Consider the following 13,535-nt stretch of genomic DNA (forward strand, 5'->3'; position numbering starts at 1 on the left):
TAGCATGAGTTTGAGGGGGTTTATTTTGCTTTCTTTGATATCTTTCAAATAAGGGTTTATTTTATCCAGGTAAAGTCAGTCTTCTTATTTGGTATCCCTCCTATATTATTTATGCTAGGGAAGGCACCAGCTCCCTTCTCTAAGCAGATATAGCTATAATTAATATCAAGCCTATATGACTTCAATGACTAGATGTTTTCTCTAAGGGGAGTATATAACCTGCATTTTGTACACTGATAACCTAGGCACTTCTCAGTGTTCTGCATGGGGGATTATTAACCATAAATGATTAATCCCAGGCTGTTTCCCCATGGTCAACCTCTAGAACTGAGCTGAAGTTAAATTTACAGATCAAGAAACATGCAAATATCGTGGATTAGCCACTGGTATGGATTATCTACAGTGTTCCCTCTCTCCCATTTACAAATACACCTGCCCTTGACCTACACCCCTTCACTGTCCATAAGATTCTCTAAGGTCCTATAGGACAGAGCCTTCACTATCAAATAGGCCTCGGCACAGACTACATTTTCTGGAACCTTGGACCAATACATGAGTATATATATGGAGACGCACCTTTGTTACTCTTGTGGACGAAAACCCCTAGACGAATTTAAAGTCCCACAGTCCCATGCAAGAAAAGACAGGCGTATACAACACAGATGGACACAAAGCCACTGACATGTGCGGCAAACGGGAATAGAACACAGGTTAACTACACATCGTTCCTCTGTGCCCGCACTGAGGCTCACAAACAGAGCCCAGAGAAAGAGAGAGAGGGTCATGGCCCCTTCACTCCTCTCCCGGGTTGGGATCCGGGAGGCCAGGAGGGGGCTAGGGGATAATTGGTGTTGGCGTTTCCTGCCTCCGCTGCCCACGAAGCTCCCTCCGTTTCATCTTCAGGCGGATCAATCCCGAGTCATGTGGCTTTCCACATGGGTGCCCCGGCCCCTCTTTCCCCTCTCCCCCGTCTCCCATGCTCAGGGAAACTTCGTTAAGGCCATTAATCTGCTGAGCAGGGCAAATCATCAAGTTATCCTGAAGCCTCCACCCCCTTGCCTCCTGAATGCCCCCATTTCTCACTGGCCCCTAAAACTCTCTGGCACCCCAATATTTCTCTGGTCTCCCTCTAGGGATTTTCACTATTTACCCTTCTAGGTTCTATTCCAGAGACCACTGCTCCTACCTCTTGGGAAGCATCAAATAATTCATTTAAATAATTTTCTCCCCCCCTCCTCCCTCCCCCTGGGACTCCATATTCTCTGCCCATCTGGGATCTCTGGATGGTTCAACCTTTTATACTCTTCCCCCCTCCTCCCCCATCCTTGGACTTCTACAGATCTCTGCCCTTTACCAAGGAGCTCTAGAACTACAACTTTCCTCAGTTCCTAAGACTTCCCCTACTCCTGGGCATATCTTCCCCCACCCCCCAAATATCTTCCTTCTCTATAGGAGCAGAGGTACTCCCAGGATCCTTTACTCTATTCTCCTGAAATCTATCTCACCTCTCCTCCCCTCATTTTCAAGTTGCTCTTCAAAAGATCCTTCAGCCTCTGCTCCCTCTCAAGAATCTGCACAATCCAATTCTTTTTTAGACTTTGTTGAATTCCCCCTCTAGCCATAGGGATCTTTGCTTTTGCCCCCAGCCACTCCCTTCTGCTCCTGCTTCTGGGGTTCCAACTTCCTTTCCTTACTTTTTGGGAATCTATGATTTCACTGACAATCCCTTACCTCTAGACTCTGGACATCCCTCCCTTTCTCAGGCTTTGCTTCAGGGCACTCCCCCAGTATCTTCTCCCACACTTTCCCCTTACCCCAACTTTCTGACTCTTGTCTCTTTAGTCTCTTTAGGGGTCCTCTTGCCTTCCTGTCAGCTTTCATCCTACAGTCAAGCTTCCTCTCTGGCTTGAGTGGCTTCATTCTCCATCTTCCCCATCTTTTCCTTCATCTGTAATGAATCCCCTTCCCTCTCCAAAACTTGTTTACTTCCTTATGTGGGGAAAGCCCTATGAGCTCTGGTGTGTGATTATGACATCCCAACTTTCCCCATACACACTCCTGGGTAAAGAGTGGGATGGTGGCATTACACAGCCAAGCTTATTCAAGGGATAGAGGAAAAAGTTTCTAACTCCCAAACTCCTTAGCTCTGACTTAATCCTAGAATAATTGGATTTGCCAATGACTCCACCCTATTCCCTGAAAACTATCCAAATCTAGAGGACCCCACATAATAGGTCCACACCCCCCCCCCAGGGTTATGTTAGGCCTGGGGTCTATCTCAGGGCTCCTGACACTTCCCCTGAGAAAGAACCTAGAGAATGGTGATTCTTGGTCTAGCCTTTTTTTCTGTATCTCCATCATAGAGCTGCAATCCCCTCCCCCATTCTGCCTCATGCTGCCGGAAGGAGGTGGCTCCAGTCTCAGGGTGGGGGTGCCCACAGCCTTTTGAGCCTCCTTGGGGGTGGGGGAAGAATCCTCATTCTGCCAGCTCTTGGCCCATTGTCCAGCCCAGAACAAAGACTGGGGATTTAAGCCGAATGACCAGTCGCATGGGCCTCCCCATCGAAGCAAGCCTGGCCAGGGGGCGGGGGCGGGGAGGGGGTCAAGAGAGAAAGGGGACAGGAACCTTTGAAAATAACTAATTAAAGTGCCTTCAGCTCCCCCCTCCCTGGGCGCCTAATCTCTCCAGGGCAGCAGCCCAGACAATGTGCCCACTCCCCCCACCAGGCCTCTTGCCCGAGTTTTAAAACAAGAGGCAACTCGAAGTTAATGAGCCCCAGCTGACGGGGCCTCCCTAATGAGGGGGGGCACCCCCGACAGCTCCCACATTCTCTAGTGGCTTGAATAGATCCCATACCCCAGTGGGGGTTCATTCATCAAGTTCCAGGGGTGAGGGCCAAAAAAGGAGCAGAAAACTCTAGGCAGTCCTGGCTATGTCCCCAGCCAGATGAAGTGGAACATGTGCCTATGGGGGAAGAATCCAAGGTGGGAGTCCCAAATATGCACACTTTCTTCCTCCCCCAATAAGGTCAGGCTGCAATTGCCAGATTCCTACCTTGAGACTAGTCTGGGCTAGGCTGGACTGTCAAATGGTTAGACACTAGAATCTCTTAACATCTGTCCATCTTAACAGGGATGCCTTTTTTGGGAAGGATAGTTTAGGGGAAGGGGAATCTGGGCCTTCAGGGTCTGTGGCATGTGAATGGAAGCCCTCAATCTAAAGGAAAATGTCTTCTTTGGAGGAATAGAGACAATGACCATGACATCCATCTCTGATTGTGATACCCTAATCCTTGTCCCTTATCTCTCACCCTATTATCTCTGACCTCTCCATCTCAGATTCCTATCCTTGATTTTCTTATCTCTTAACTGTCTTCCCTCATCTCTTGAACCCTCATTTCTGAACCATGACTCTATATTCTTCATTTTTATTTTGAACTGGAGGAAGAGGAGCCATTTCTGATCATTTTGGGGGGATGTCTGTTGTAAGGGACTTGGGTGGGGTGCAGGAGTTGGAGGTTGTTACTCCCTGTCTTCTCTCCTAGTCCTCTCTTCCAAAACCTCTAGGCCCTACCCCATCCCCATTCTCTTAGATTAATTAATTACCAGGGGACAATGGTCAGCCCAGAAGCCAGCAGCTCCTTAGCCTTAATTAGGGTCCAAATTGGAATGGAAGAACCAACCAATCTCCTCCCCCACTCCCATTCCTCTCCCCTCCCCCTCACTCCGTTCTCTCCTCTGCTTGCCTTGAGTTGGGAGATTGGGGATGGAGCGGGACTGGGAGGAGGCATTGTTTCTGGGTTTAGGGTTAGGGGAAGGTCAGCATAGGCATATTTGAGGGATTTGTGTGTCCCCCCCCCCCCGCAAGAAGAATCTGGGTTGGGGCAGAGGTGGAATTGTTTACCAGGTTTGGGTTTTGCTTGATCAAGGGTCTGGGATCAGAACTGACTTCAGGCAGAGTTAGTGTCTAGGGGTCCAGGGTCTCAGACCCAAAATTGTCTCTCGATAGAGGTAACAATTCAAGGACAGACTCAGGGTTTAGGGAATTTTGCATCTGAAATGGAAAACAATGGTTCCAGAGTTTGAGAATCTATGGTCTAGAAGGTCTGGGGTTCAGAATTTGGGGGTTCTGGGGTTTGAGGTGTGGAGGGATCTGAGACCAGGGGTTCTAAGGTCTAGGAGGTGGGGACCGACTCTGGACAGAGACGACTGATTCCAGGGTCACTCATGGTGAAAATATCACATTTCATGGTTTGTTGCCGATTCATGGAAAAATCCTATTAAACCAGAGATTATTTACACAATTTAAACGAGCGGTAAGGGGGATTATATAAATGCGATCAGAGCTAAAGCTAGAAAGCTGAACAGCCTGGCCCCCCCACCGTGGCCGGCAGGGGGCGCCCTCCCCCCAGTGTTAACCCCTCCTTTTCCCCATCCCAGATCCTCAGGTATTACAAAGGGGTGGTTGGGTTTGTGCTTAAGTCTGTCTTGGTGCGACAGTCCATCCGTCCATATGCTCCTCAGAACTCTAGGGGTGTGTGCATGTATGTATGTGTTAGTGTGTTTGTGTCTGACTAACCCGAGTGTTGTGGATATTTTGGTGTGTATTTCCATCACTTGCTCTTGTATTCTACCTTCTGCTTGGACTAAGTGAAACTCAGTTTTTTCCCTGGTCATGTATATCACAAAGCAATATCTTGAAACACAACAACCAAGTGAATAACATACGTATCTGTGGCTGTCCCCATGCTCCAGCCTGAAGTAAGCACACCCAGGAAGTGAGTGAGGGGACTGAATTTGGAGTCAGGAGTTCTGGATTTAGAGCCCATCTTGCTCTCGGTGTGATCTTGTTCTGGGCCTCAGTTTCCTCATCTGTAAAATGAAAAATGGAAAACTAGATGAACTCTAAAGCTACTTTCAGTTCTAAATTTAGTGATCTCTGATGAATTTCCCTTAGCTTGAAAACTGGTAGACAAAGGAAAGCCTCTTTACTGTCCCATCAAGTGGGGAATGATTAAATATGTTGGGGTTTGGAATATGTGTGTGTGTGTGTATGTGTGTATGTTAGGAAAAAGGTCAAAGCCCCCTCACCTGCCAGACTCCTTTAATTGACCACATCCCTTCTTGAGTCCAGTTCCCCAAAACCCCAACAATTCTCTCTTGGACTTGAGAAGGGACCCTCCATGATACCTCCTCTGGGGCCCCCAGGCTCCCTTTTGCCCAAGGGACATAATTCTTTCCTTATGGTTATTGCACCTCAAAAAAGACAAAGAAATTGCTAAGATCAAAGGTCAGAAGTCAACATTAGTGAATAAGATGGGTCAGCACTCTAGAGCTGTTGGGTAAGGGGGGTTTGGATGTGGAGGGTAGGAAAGTTGTTCAGCTGAGGTAGGAACAGAACAGCCCCTGCATCTTGTCCTGTTCCTGGCCAGGGCATGCCCTGCCTCAGCGGTTTTATGGCCCAGTGGGGATGAAGATAATACCTTGGGGGGGGGGTGGCAGCCTGTTCTGGAGGGGAATGTATTCTACCTCTCTCCCAAGGCTGGGCACAGAAAGGGCCAAGACTCTGTTCCCCTATTCAGTTCTCAGGGTCAGAGAGGGACATTCAGGATTAGGGGTCGGGGAGGTTACCTGGGAGGGGCAGGAGCCATGATAGGGGTATTATTGAGTCATCATAGAAGACAAGGGGGAAGATGGGTTTGGGGAAGGGTCAGTTGAAACATACTGGTGTAGTCACTTCACTAAAAGTGACTCCACTGCAGCAAAGACAGAATTCATTTGGATCCAGAAGATCTGGGATTTAGACCTAGCTTGACCATTTATTTTCTGTGTCACTTTGGGTGAATTACTTTACCCATTTTGAGCCTGAGTTTTCTATGATCCTAAGGCAATCTGAAGGAAGGACTTCCCAACAGGAGCAGGTGGTAGCTCCTGAGAAAGGCAGGGAGGGCATCTGGCCAAGATAGACTCTGGAAAATGGGGGCTTCTTCCAGTTTTGATCATCACTGGGGTAGTCCATTGCAAAGGCTCAGGACTGCGTGTCCAGGGCCAGTGACCAGGTGGTAAGGTCTGAGGATTTGGGCTCAGCCACCCAGGATTTTCCTGGATTGGCTTCTTTTTCCTGAAGCTGGTTCTCACAGTCACTGTGGAACTTAACCCTGAGATATTTAATCATTACAGACCCTCCCTGCCCCCCACTTCTAGCCTGTTTGTTTTTCTCCAACTCTCTCCTTTTTAAAAAAAATGAGGAGAGAAAAGAGGAGGAAAAGGAGATGGGGAGCAGCGCAGAGTAGAGGCCTGTCTTTAGAACAATCAGTTGTGATTCAGGCATTCATCATGGTCCCAGGTTCCTGAAGGGGGCCCAGGAGGAGCAGCCGCCAACAAGAACACTTTATTAGAATTTATATGTCGCTGGCATAGAGGGGGGAAATAATTAACACCCCTACAAATATATCGTAAACAAAATATTTATTAGAAATAAATAACTCATTTATTTTACATATTTCATTTCGACAATAACGTTATCCAATTTATCATTTAACATTTTTGCAAGACAACTTAACGACTCCTTATTAGCGTTTCCATTTTTCACCCGCGCACCATAAACCACGAGGCTCTCCCCAAATGCCCCAAGATACCATGGGTGCGAGGCACTCACTGAGACCCAGGTAAAGGATCAGACTACCTTTATCATTAGCACATTTAAATACATATATACAAACATACCCCTCCCCAGTCAATGACTTTCCCTCCCATCCATATAACCATGTACACACAAACCCACCCCATACTCCCCAGAAGCCTCAAGTATGTATGAACATACATATACACTCCCCACTACACATATAGATCACTTGATCTAGATGTGTTATGATCACAGAAACATATATACATTCATTGATACATATATGGCAGGTAGAGAGAGAGGGGTGGATCCAAATCTCGTTGCAGTGTGTGTATACTAAAGTTAGGGGAGATATTGATGGGAAAGTTGGCTTCAGGAGAGGGTCTTGATCATCTCCCCAATGCAGAGACTAATAGACTCTGGAAGGATTCCCATGTTCCTTTTTGTCATTCTCACCCTACTTAACCCATGACTTAATTTCTTTCTGAGCAGGGGTGTCTGCTTCTCCCCCCCGCCCCCGACACGAACTCCAGCTAAGCATACCCTGTTTCTCTAATGTTCCCTAAATTTGAAAGCAGTATATGGTATAAAGGACCAAATTTTGGGTTTAGGTCTGAAAGTTTTAAACTGGGGTTCTGAGATGAAAGTTTTGAATTGAGGGTCCTGAACTATAGATGGTAGTCTGAAGGTTCTGTGCTGAGGGTTCTGGACTGGGGACTGTAGACTGAAGGTTCTGAGATGGAAGTTCTGGGTTGAAGGTTCTGGATTGGCAATTGTAGACTGAAGGTTCTGGAATATAGGTTCAGACTAAAACTTTTCTTTAAGGTTTAGCAAGATTTTCAGCCATGATCCCCAGATTGTCAGGAGAGCCCCCTGGCCCCCTCCCATCACCTTCCCTGTAGGGAGTATTGGTAATTTTTTAAAGATAAATTACCCATCCCTTATTGACATCCCAAACCTTATACTTGATCTATATCTTGTTGTAGGTGGGGGGGGGGGGAGAAGGGAGGAGTGTAGGCCCTTAGCAGGAGAGTGAATGAATGAGTGTGTGTACACAAGTACATGGCTGCATCCTCAAGTATGACAGGGGTGTGTGAATCGCTTTAAAGCTGCTTCATCAGTTTTCCCAGTGCCCTTAAGCTCCAGGTCTAGTTTTTCGAGAGATTAAATAAAGTCTTGGGGGGGGGAGGGAGCAGGCTGGGATGGGGGAGAGAAGGTCAGTATAGATATCACCCTGAGTCCACAGCTGCTAATATTAACTCAGGGATCATTTCATCTCCTGGGAGAGCCAGGCTGAAGGGTGGGAGACCAGAGGATTTAGGTAAGGAAGACACACTCTGGTTGGGGGCCTGAGGCCTGGGGGCAGGGGTGGGGCCCAGGGGCGGGGGAGAATACACAATAACTGGGGGGTTGGAGGGTCTGAAACCAGAGACTTTAATAAGAGTCACTGACAGCAAATACGGCTGACATGGGAGTCCCATTACTCACAACAAGGGCCCTTTTGTACCCACAGGACCTGGGCTGGGGAGGCAAGGCCAGGAGGGGAGGGGCTGGCCCACTAGGTAGAGCATAGCAGAGCAAATACCCTAACTTCTCCACCCACCCAAGTCCAGAACTATCTTCTTATGTCCCCAAGAGCTATTCTTCTGGGGCTGCCCAGGGTTAGAAGACTGGCTGAATCTTTTGGAATTATCCTACTTCATTGTCTGAAAGTTCTAGGATCCCTGGACCAGAACAGACCTGACAAATTCCATTCAGGGGTTCTTGTATTGGGGTCCATGAATAGATTTCAAGGGTTCTCAACTTGAATAGGAAAAACATTACATTTTTATTCCAAATATCCTTGGTTTTCTTTGTAATCCTGTGAAGTTTTCTTTTTTTTAATTCATTTAAAGCCATTCTTCTGTGAAAGGGTCCAATGACTTCTCTAGACTTTCCAAGGGACCAATTACAAAAACAAGGTTAAGATCACCTGTTTATTCTAGTCTAATCCTCTCATTTGCTTGAGGTCACATACTTTTTGGTAGCTAAACTGGATTCCAACCTTTTTTTTCTATTATACCTTAGGCTCAGAACTCCAGAGAGTTATGAGAAATCTCAGAGTCATCTTTTGAATTCCTCTCATTTTACAGATGAGGAAACCGAATGATTTGCCCAAGTCATCCAGATAGTCAATCTCAGAAGTAGCATTTGAACTTAGGTCTGTTGACTCTGGAGACAATGGCACATTCCCTTGGGTCATGTTGGCCCTCTATGCTCTGTTCCTTCATCCTCTAGTTCTACCTGTTGCTGCTGCTATCTACTTTCTCTTAGTCAGACCTCATTGGGCAGACTAAGTTATAAACATATGGTCAGTTTTCTTTATTAGATAGGTTAGGAAATTTATATATATGAGGAGAATGACATGACAGTTCAGTGACTGGAGTGTGGACAGAGTTCTATCATATTGCAGAATCTGAGATCCATAGATTTAATAATCAATAATAATAATAATAATAATAATAGTAACATATATCATATAAAAGCATCTGTTTTGTGCAAGGCACTCTGTTAAATATTTTATAAATATTATCTCTTTTGATCTTCACAACTACCCTAGGAGATAGTTGCTATTATTAATCACATTTTGCAATTGAGGATACAGAAGCAAAGAGAGATTAAGTAATTTCTCCAGGGTCACCAGCTAGTAAAGGTCAGAGCCTGGATTTATTTATTTGTTTTTTGGGTTTTTTTTAGCAACAATGGGATTAAGCGATGGACTTGGATTTTAACTCAGATCTTCCTGACTGCAGGCCCAGAACTCTATCTACTATGTCACCTATATGCCTCAACTTTATTAGAATGTTGAATTTAATCTACTGATATGGGACTCTAATGCTGATTCAGATTCCAATATTTATATATACATTAATAGGAGCAATAAAAATTTGTTAAAGAACTATATAGGTAAGTACATATAGGCAATATTAAAAAATTGTTAGCTTGAATAAATGAGTAATAATAATAATAAAAAAATAATAGATCACAAAGACTTTGGCACCAACAAATTCTTCAGCATCAGAAAGGGACATGGCTTTATCAAGGGAAATACCATGATAGAAGATGCACTACCTACCATCTGCCTTGCTACTCTACCCTAAAGATCACAGGGTCTTTAAGAGAGCCCTTACAAAAAAAGACTGTGTTGTTTTTCTATTTGAATCTCTCAGAGCTTAGTGCAGTGCTTTGTTCATCTTAAGAAGTTAATTCTTTATTCATTCACCCAACTATTATTTCAAAGTAGCTTATGCTGCTCCACATTTCTTTCAATGTTCATCAATGAATGTTTAATAAATGAAAATGTGAATCAATGAATATTAGATATGACAGTTCTCTTGGTTTCTATGTAAGAGAAATAGAGTCATTTGGGGAGACCTAGAGGACCTTAGAGAATGAGAGACTCTTCACTCAACAAAAATATATTAAGCAAACTACTATGAGCAAAGTCCTATGTTCAGTCAAAGGATTAGATGTGGAGAGGATAAAGAGAGAAATAGAGCCCTTCAAATGGCATAGTTCTTAGTATCAATCAATCAATCTATCAATCAGCATATATATATACATATATGTGTATATATATATTACACACACACACACACACACACACACACACACACACACACACACACAAACATCTATCTATCTGTTACTTGCTACAGACCAGGCATTTCACTATGTACAAGTCTATATTTTTCTGACTTCCTTCAATTCTATCTTCTATGGGAACCTTTCCCAACCACTCAGACCTTTCCTCTGTTAATTATTTCCTATCTATACTGCATATAAGCACTTAATACATATTTATAGTGTAGGCACTTAATAAATGATCATTGATTGACTAGTCAAGACAAAAATGAAACTGTCCCTGTCCTCAAGGAGCTTACATCCTTTCAGGGGAAACACCATCTACACATAAAGTGTAGAGCATACTCTTTGGGCTCTTTCTCCTAAATGCATACTGAACTGGAAGGTAGTGTCCCCAAAGGGTGGCTATTACTTCTTGACTTGAAGTTCTGGTAACGAACATGAGGGATTTCTAATACTATTGCTCTAGAGGCCCTACTGGTGTGCTCCCTCACATCATTTAACCAGTTAACTTCTCCCTAATAGCAATGAACTAAGCATCAATTAGGTTTATAAAGGAATATTTATTGAGAAATTATAGCAGGGATGCAAATGCAAAAATCTCTCTTTCCTCAACCCAGAATCCCCTCCTTTCTACATTCCCTAGACTCAAATTTAAAATGATTGTTACTACAAAACATTCTCTCAACTGGACATGATAGGTATTTCCTGACCCTGTGAGTCCCCACCAAGATCATTTCTGGGTGTGATGTTCCAAGAGACAAGTCATTCTTTTGCTCAGCTTGCCTAACTCCTTGCTGGGGGCAAGTCAAGGAGATCACTCAGTAACTTCTTGGCTTCACCAGTTCTTGGCTTCTGGGATTGCTAGCTGATGCTGGTACCCATTTCAGTTACTGGACCTCTGAAGACTATTAACATTTCAAAGGTTACAAAGCCATAATGTGGTTCAGTACATCTCTGATACTCATCAACTAAGAGGAGGAAAGAATTATCACATGAAACAAAAAATAAAAACAAAACCAAAAAAACCCCAGAAGCAATAGGAGTCCATGGAAAGGGATGCTCCTACTGATACCACATCCTCTCCTTTTACAATTAAACCCCATAGCAGTTCTCCTCACTCAAAAGCTTCCAAGGAAGAAGTCACTAGAGTTGTTCACTCACCAAACCCCTATTGGTTTAAAAGCCTCTATTGGTTAAAACCTCTATTGGTTAAAAAAGGATTTTCAGTACCATATAATGCACTGACATCAAGCAACTAGAGGATACCTGAGCAGGTCTGAATTGTGGAGAGGGAAGAAGGAAGACACCTTCCCCCAATAATACATTCCCAGCAATAGATTCACTAAACCTCTATATAGGTTGGTATAAGAGAGAGCATATTGTGTATGCTCTAAGGATTGGAACCTCATTAAGGCAATTCTACCATTACTTAATTATGTATAAAATATATCCTGGGATTAGGATTTTGAGATTGGTTTTGGAATGAGATTTACTGTCATAATATCACTATCATTGTCATAACAGATTCCAAGGCAAGATGTGCTTGCCTCCCTCGTAACTTCCTGGAAAGACAAGTTAATTTTCTATACAAATGAAACTTGTTTCAATGTCAGATCTACTTCTGTACTCATTTCATCAACTTGTTTTGTCTAATATCAGAATCATCCCTTTTCAGAAAAACCTGGGAAGATTTACATAAACTGATGCAAAATGAAGTGAGAAGAACTAGAAGTACAAGTTAGACAATAACAGCAATATTGTAGTTATCTCTACTGTGAAAGACAGTAACTCTGATCAATACAATGATACAAAATTCCAAGGGAACCTTGATGAAAAATGCTATCTTTAGAAAGAGAATTCATGGAATTAAAAATGGTGATGGAAGAATATTTTACTTCCTTCTATGTCTTGTCCTCTCCTCCCAGAATATGACTAATTTAGAAATGTGTTTTACATGATTTCATTTGAATGATGGGTATTGTATTTCTTGCTTTTCAATAGGAGAGAAATGGCTAAAAAGGAGGGAGATAATTTGGAACAAAAATAAAATTGAATTAAAAACAAGAACCATTCTTAGGATGGGGGGAAATCAAAGGGGAATAAATTATCTACAAAATGAGCCCACTATATTCTTTGCATTTCACAACCCTCCATGAATCCATCCTTTCTACCTCATCTCCCTCTCTTCCTGTTTCTGCATCTTCTTGTTCCTTGCTCTTTTTTTTGTTTCTCTATGTGTTTTTCACATGAAGAAGCACAAATAAGGTCATATTAGTCCAAATGTTCCTAAATGGAATCTATTTAGAGTTTGAGAGTCAGGTGAGCTAGAGTTGGTGCTCACTGTGCCATAGACTATGATGTAGTGCTGCTCCTTTGCTCTAGTTGACCCATGGCATCTTTGAGATACATGAATCTGAAGATTGTGTATAAATGAATCTGTGGCAGTTGTGGTTTAGTGGGGAAAATCATTAGATTAGCAGGGAAGAGTTATTGGTCAGTCATTTCTGACTCTTTATGACCTCATTTGGGGTTTTCTTGGCAAAGACACTGGAGTAGTTTGCCATTTCTTTCTCCATTTCATTTTATAGATGAGAAAACTGAGGCAATGTCGGGGGTCGGCCCTGACCGCCTGGGTGGATAGGACCTCCCCGGGAGTGAGGTCAGACCAACCCAGAGAAGACACGGTTCCTTAAGGGGAGCAGTGGCTTCACCTGGTTGGCCTGTGTCCATTGCTCCAATCGGGTGGTAGGTTCTGCCCTCGGGGCAGATCGGGGTGGCAGCCCAGAACGAACTCCCTATATTAGCCATCACCCTGAGCTATTCGGGGGATCCCTCTGCACCTAATAAAACATATGCCTCCTGAAGACGTGTCTGCCTGAGTCCCTCCTCGCTGATCCCCGGGGGAGGGAAATACCAGGGACGCCTGAAGCAGTGCCCACTGAGGAGCTCACTCGGGAGTCCGGGGAAGAAGACCCCAGACAGAACTGGCCCCCGAACAGGGACACCCGAAGACCCCGCCGAGTGAGGTAAGCCTGTTTAAGTAAAAACAGAAGAGGCAGACACCCTAGGTCCACGGGACACCTAGAGGGAGTAAACATGGGCAAAGGAATGTCTAAGCATTTACAGCCAGAGGATTCAGTAGTATTAGCATGTCAAGTACATGCACTAGTAAAGACTCATGGCATAAGAGTCCGTATAATGACTCCCCTAGGGTCACACAACTAGTAAGTATCTGAGTTCAGATTTGGACTCAGGAAGATGAGTCTGACTTCAGACCGGGTGC

General features: G+C 44.2%; 1 protein-coding gene across 4 annotated transcripts in view; it reads right to left on the minus strand.

The window, feature by feature from the left end:
• The window catches only part of SLF2 (SMC5-SMC6 complex localization factor 2), a 124,251-nt gene that overhangs the window by 86,157 nt on the left and 24,559 nt on the right, over positions 1-13,535 (minus strand). For 2 of the 4 annotated variants that reach the window (XM_074233896.1, XM_074233895.1), the window contains exon 2: positions 4,729-4,872. In XM_074233896.1, the coding sequence (XP_074089997.1) occupies positions 4,729-4,829 (101 nt within the window). In that variant the 5' untranslated portion in view covers positions 4,830-4,872. Of the gene's footprint in view, positions 1-1,814; positions 1,967-4,728; positions 4,873-13,535 lie in introns of those variants that run through there. The other 2 variants (XM_074233899.1, XM_074233898.1) reach the window with 1 other exon arrangement.

The sequence above is a fragment of the Macrotis lagotis genome, chromosome 4, assembly GCF_037893015.1.
Source record: "Macrotis lagotis isolate mMagLag1 chromosome 4, bilby.v1.9.chrom.fasta, whole genome shotgun sequence".
NCBI classification, from domain to species: domain Eukaryota; kingdom Metazoa; phylum Chordata; class Mammalia; order Peramelemorphia; family Peramelidae; genus Macrotis; species Macrotis lagotis.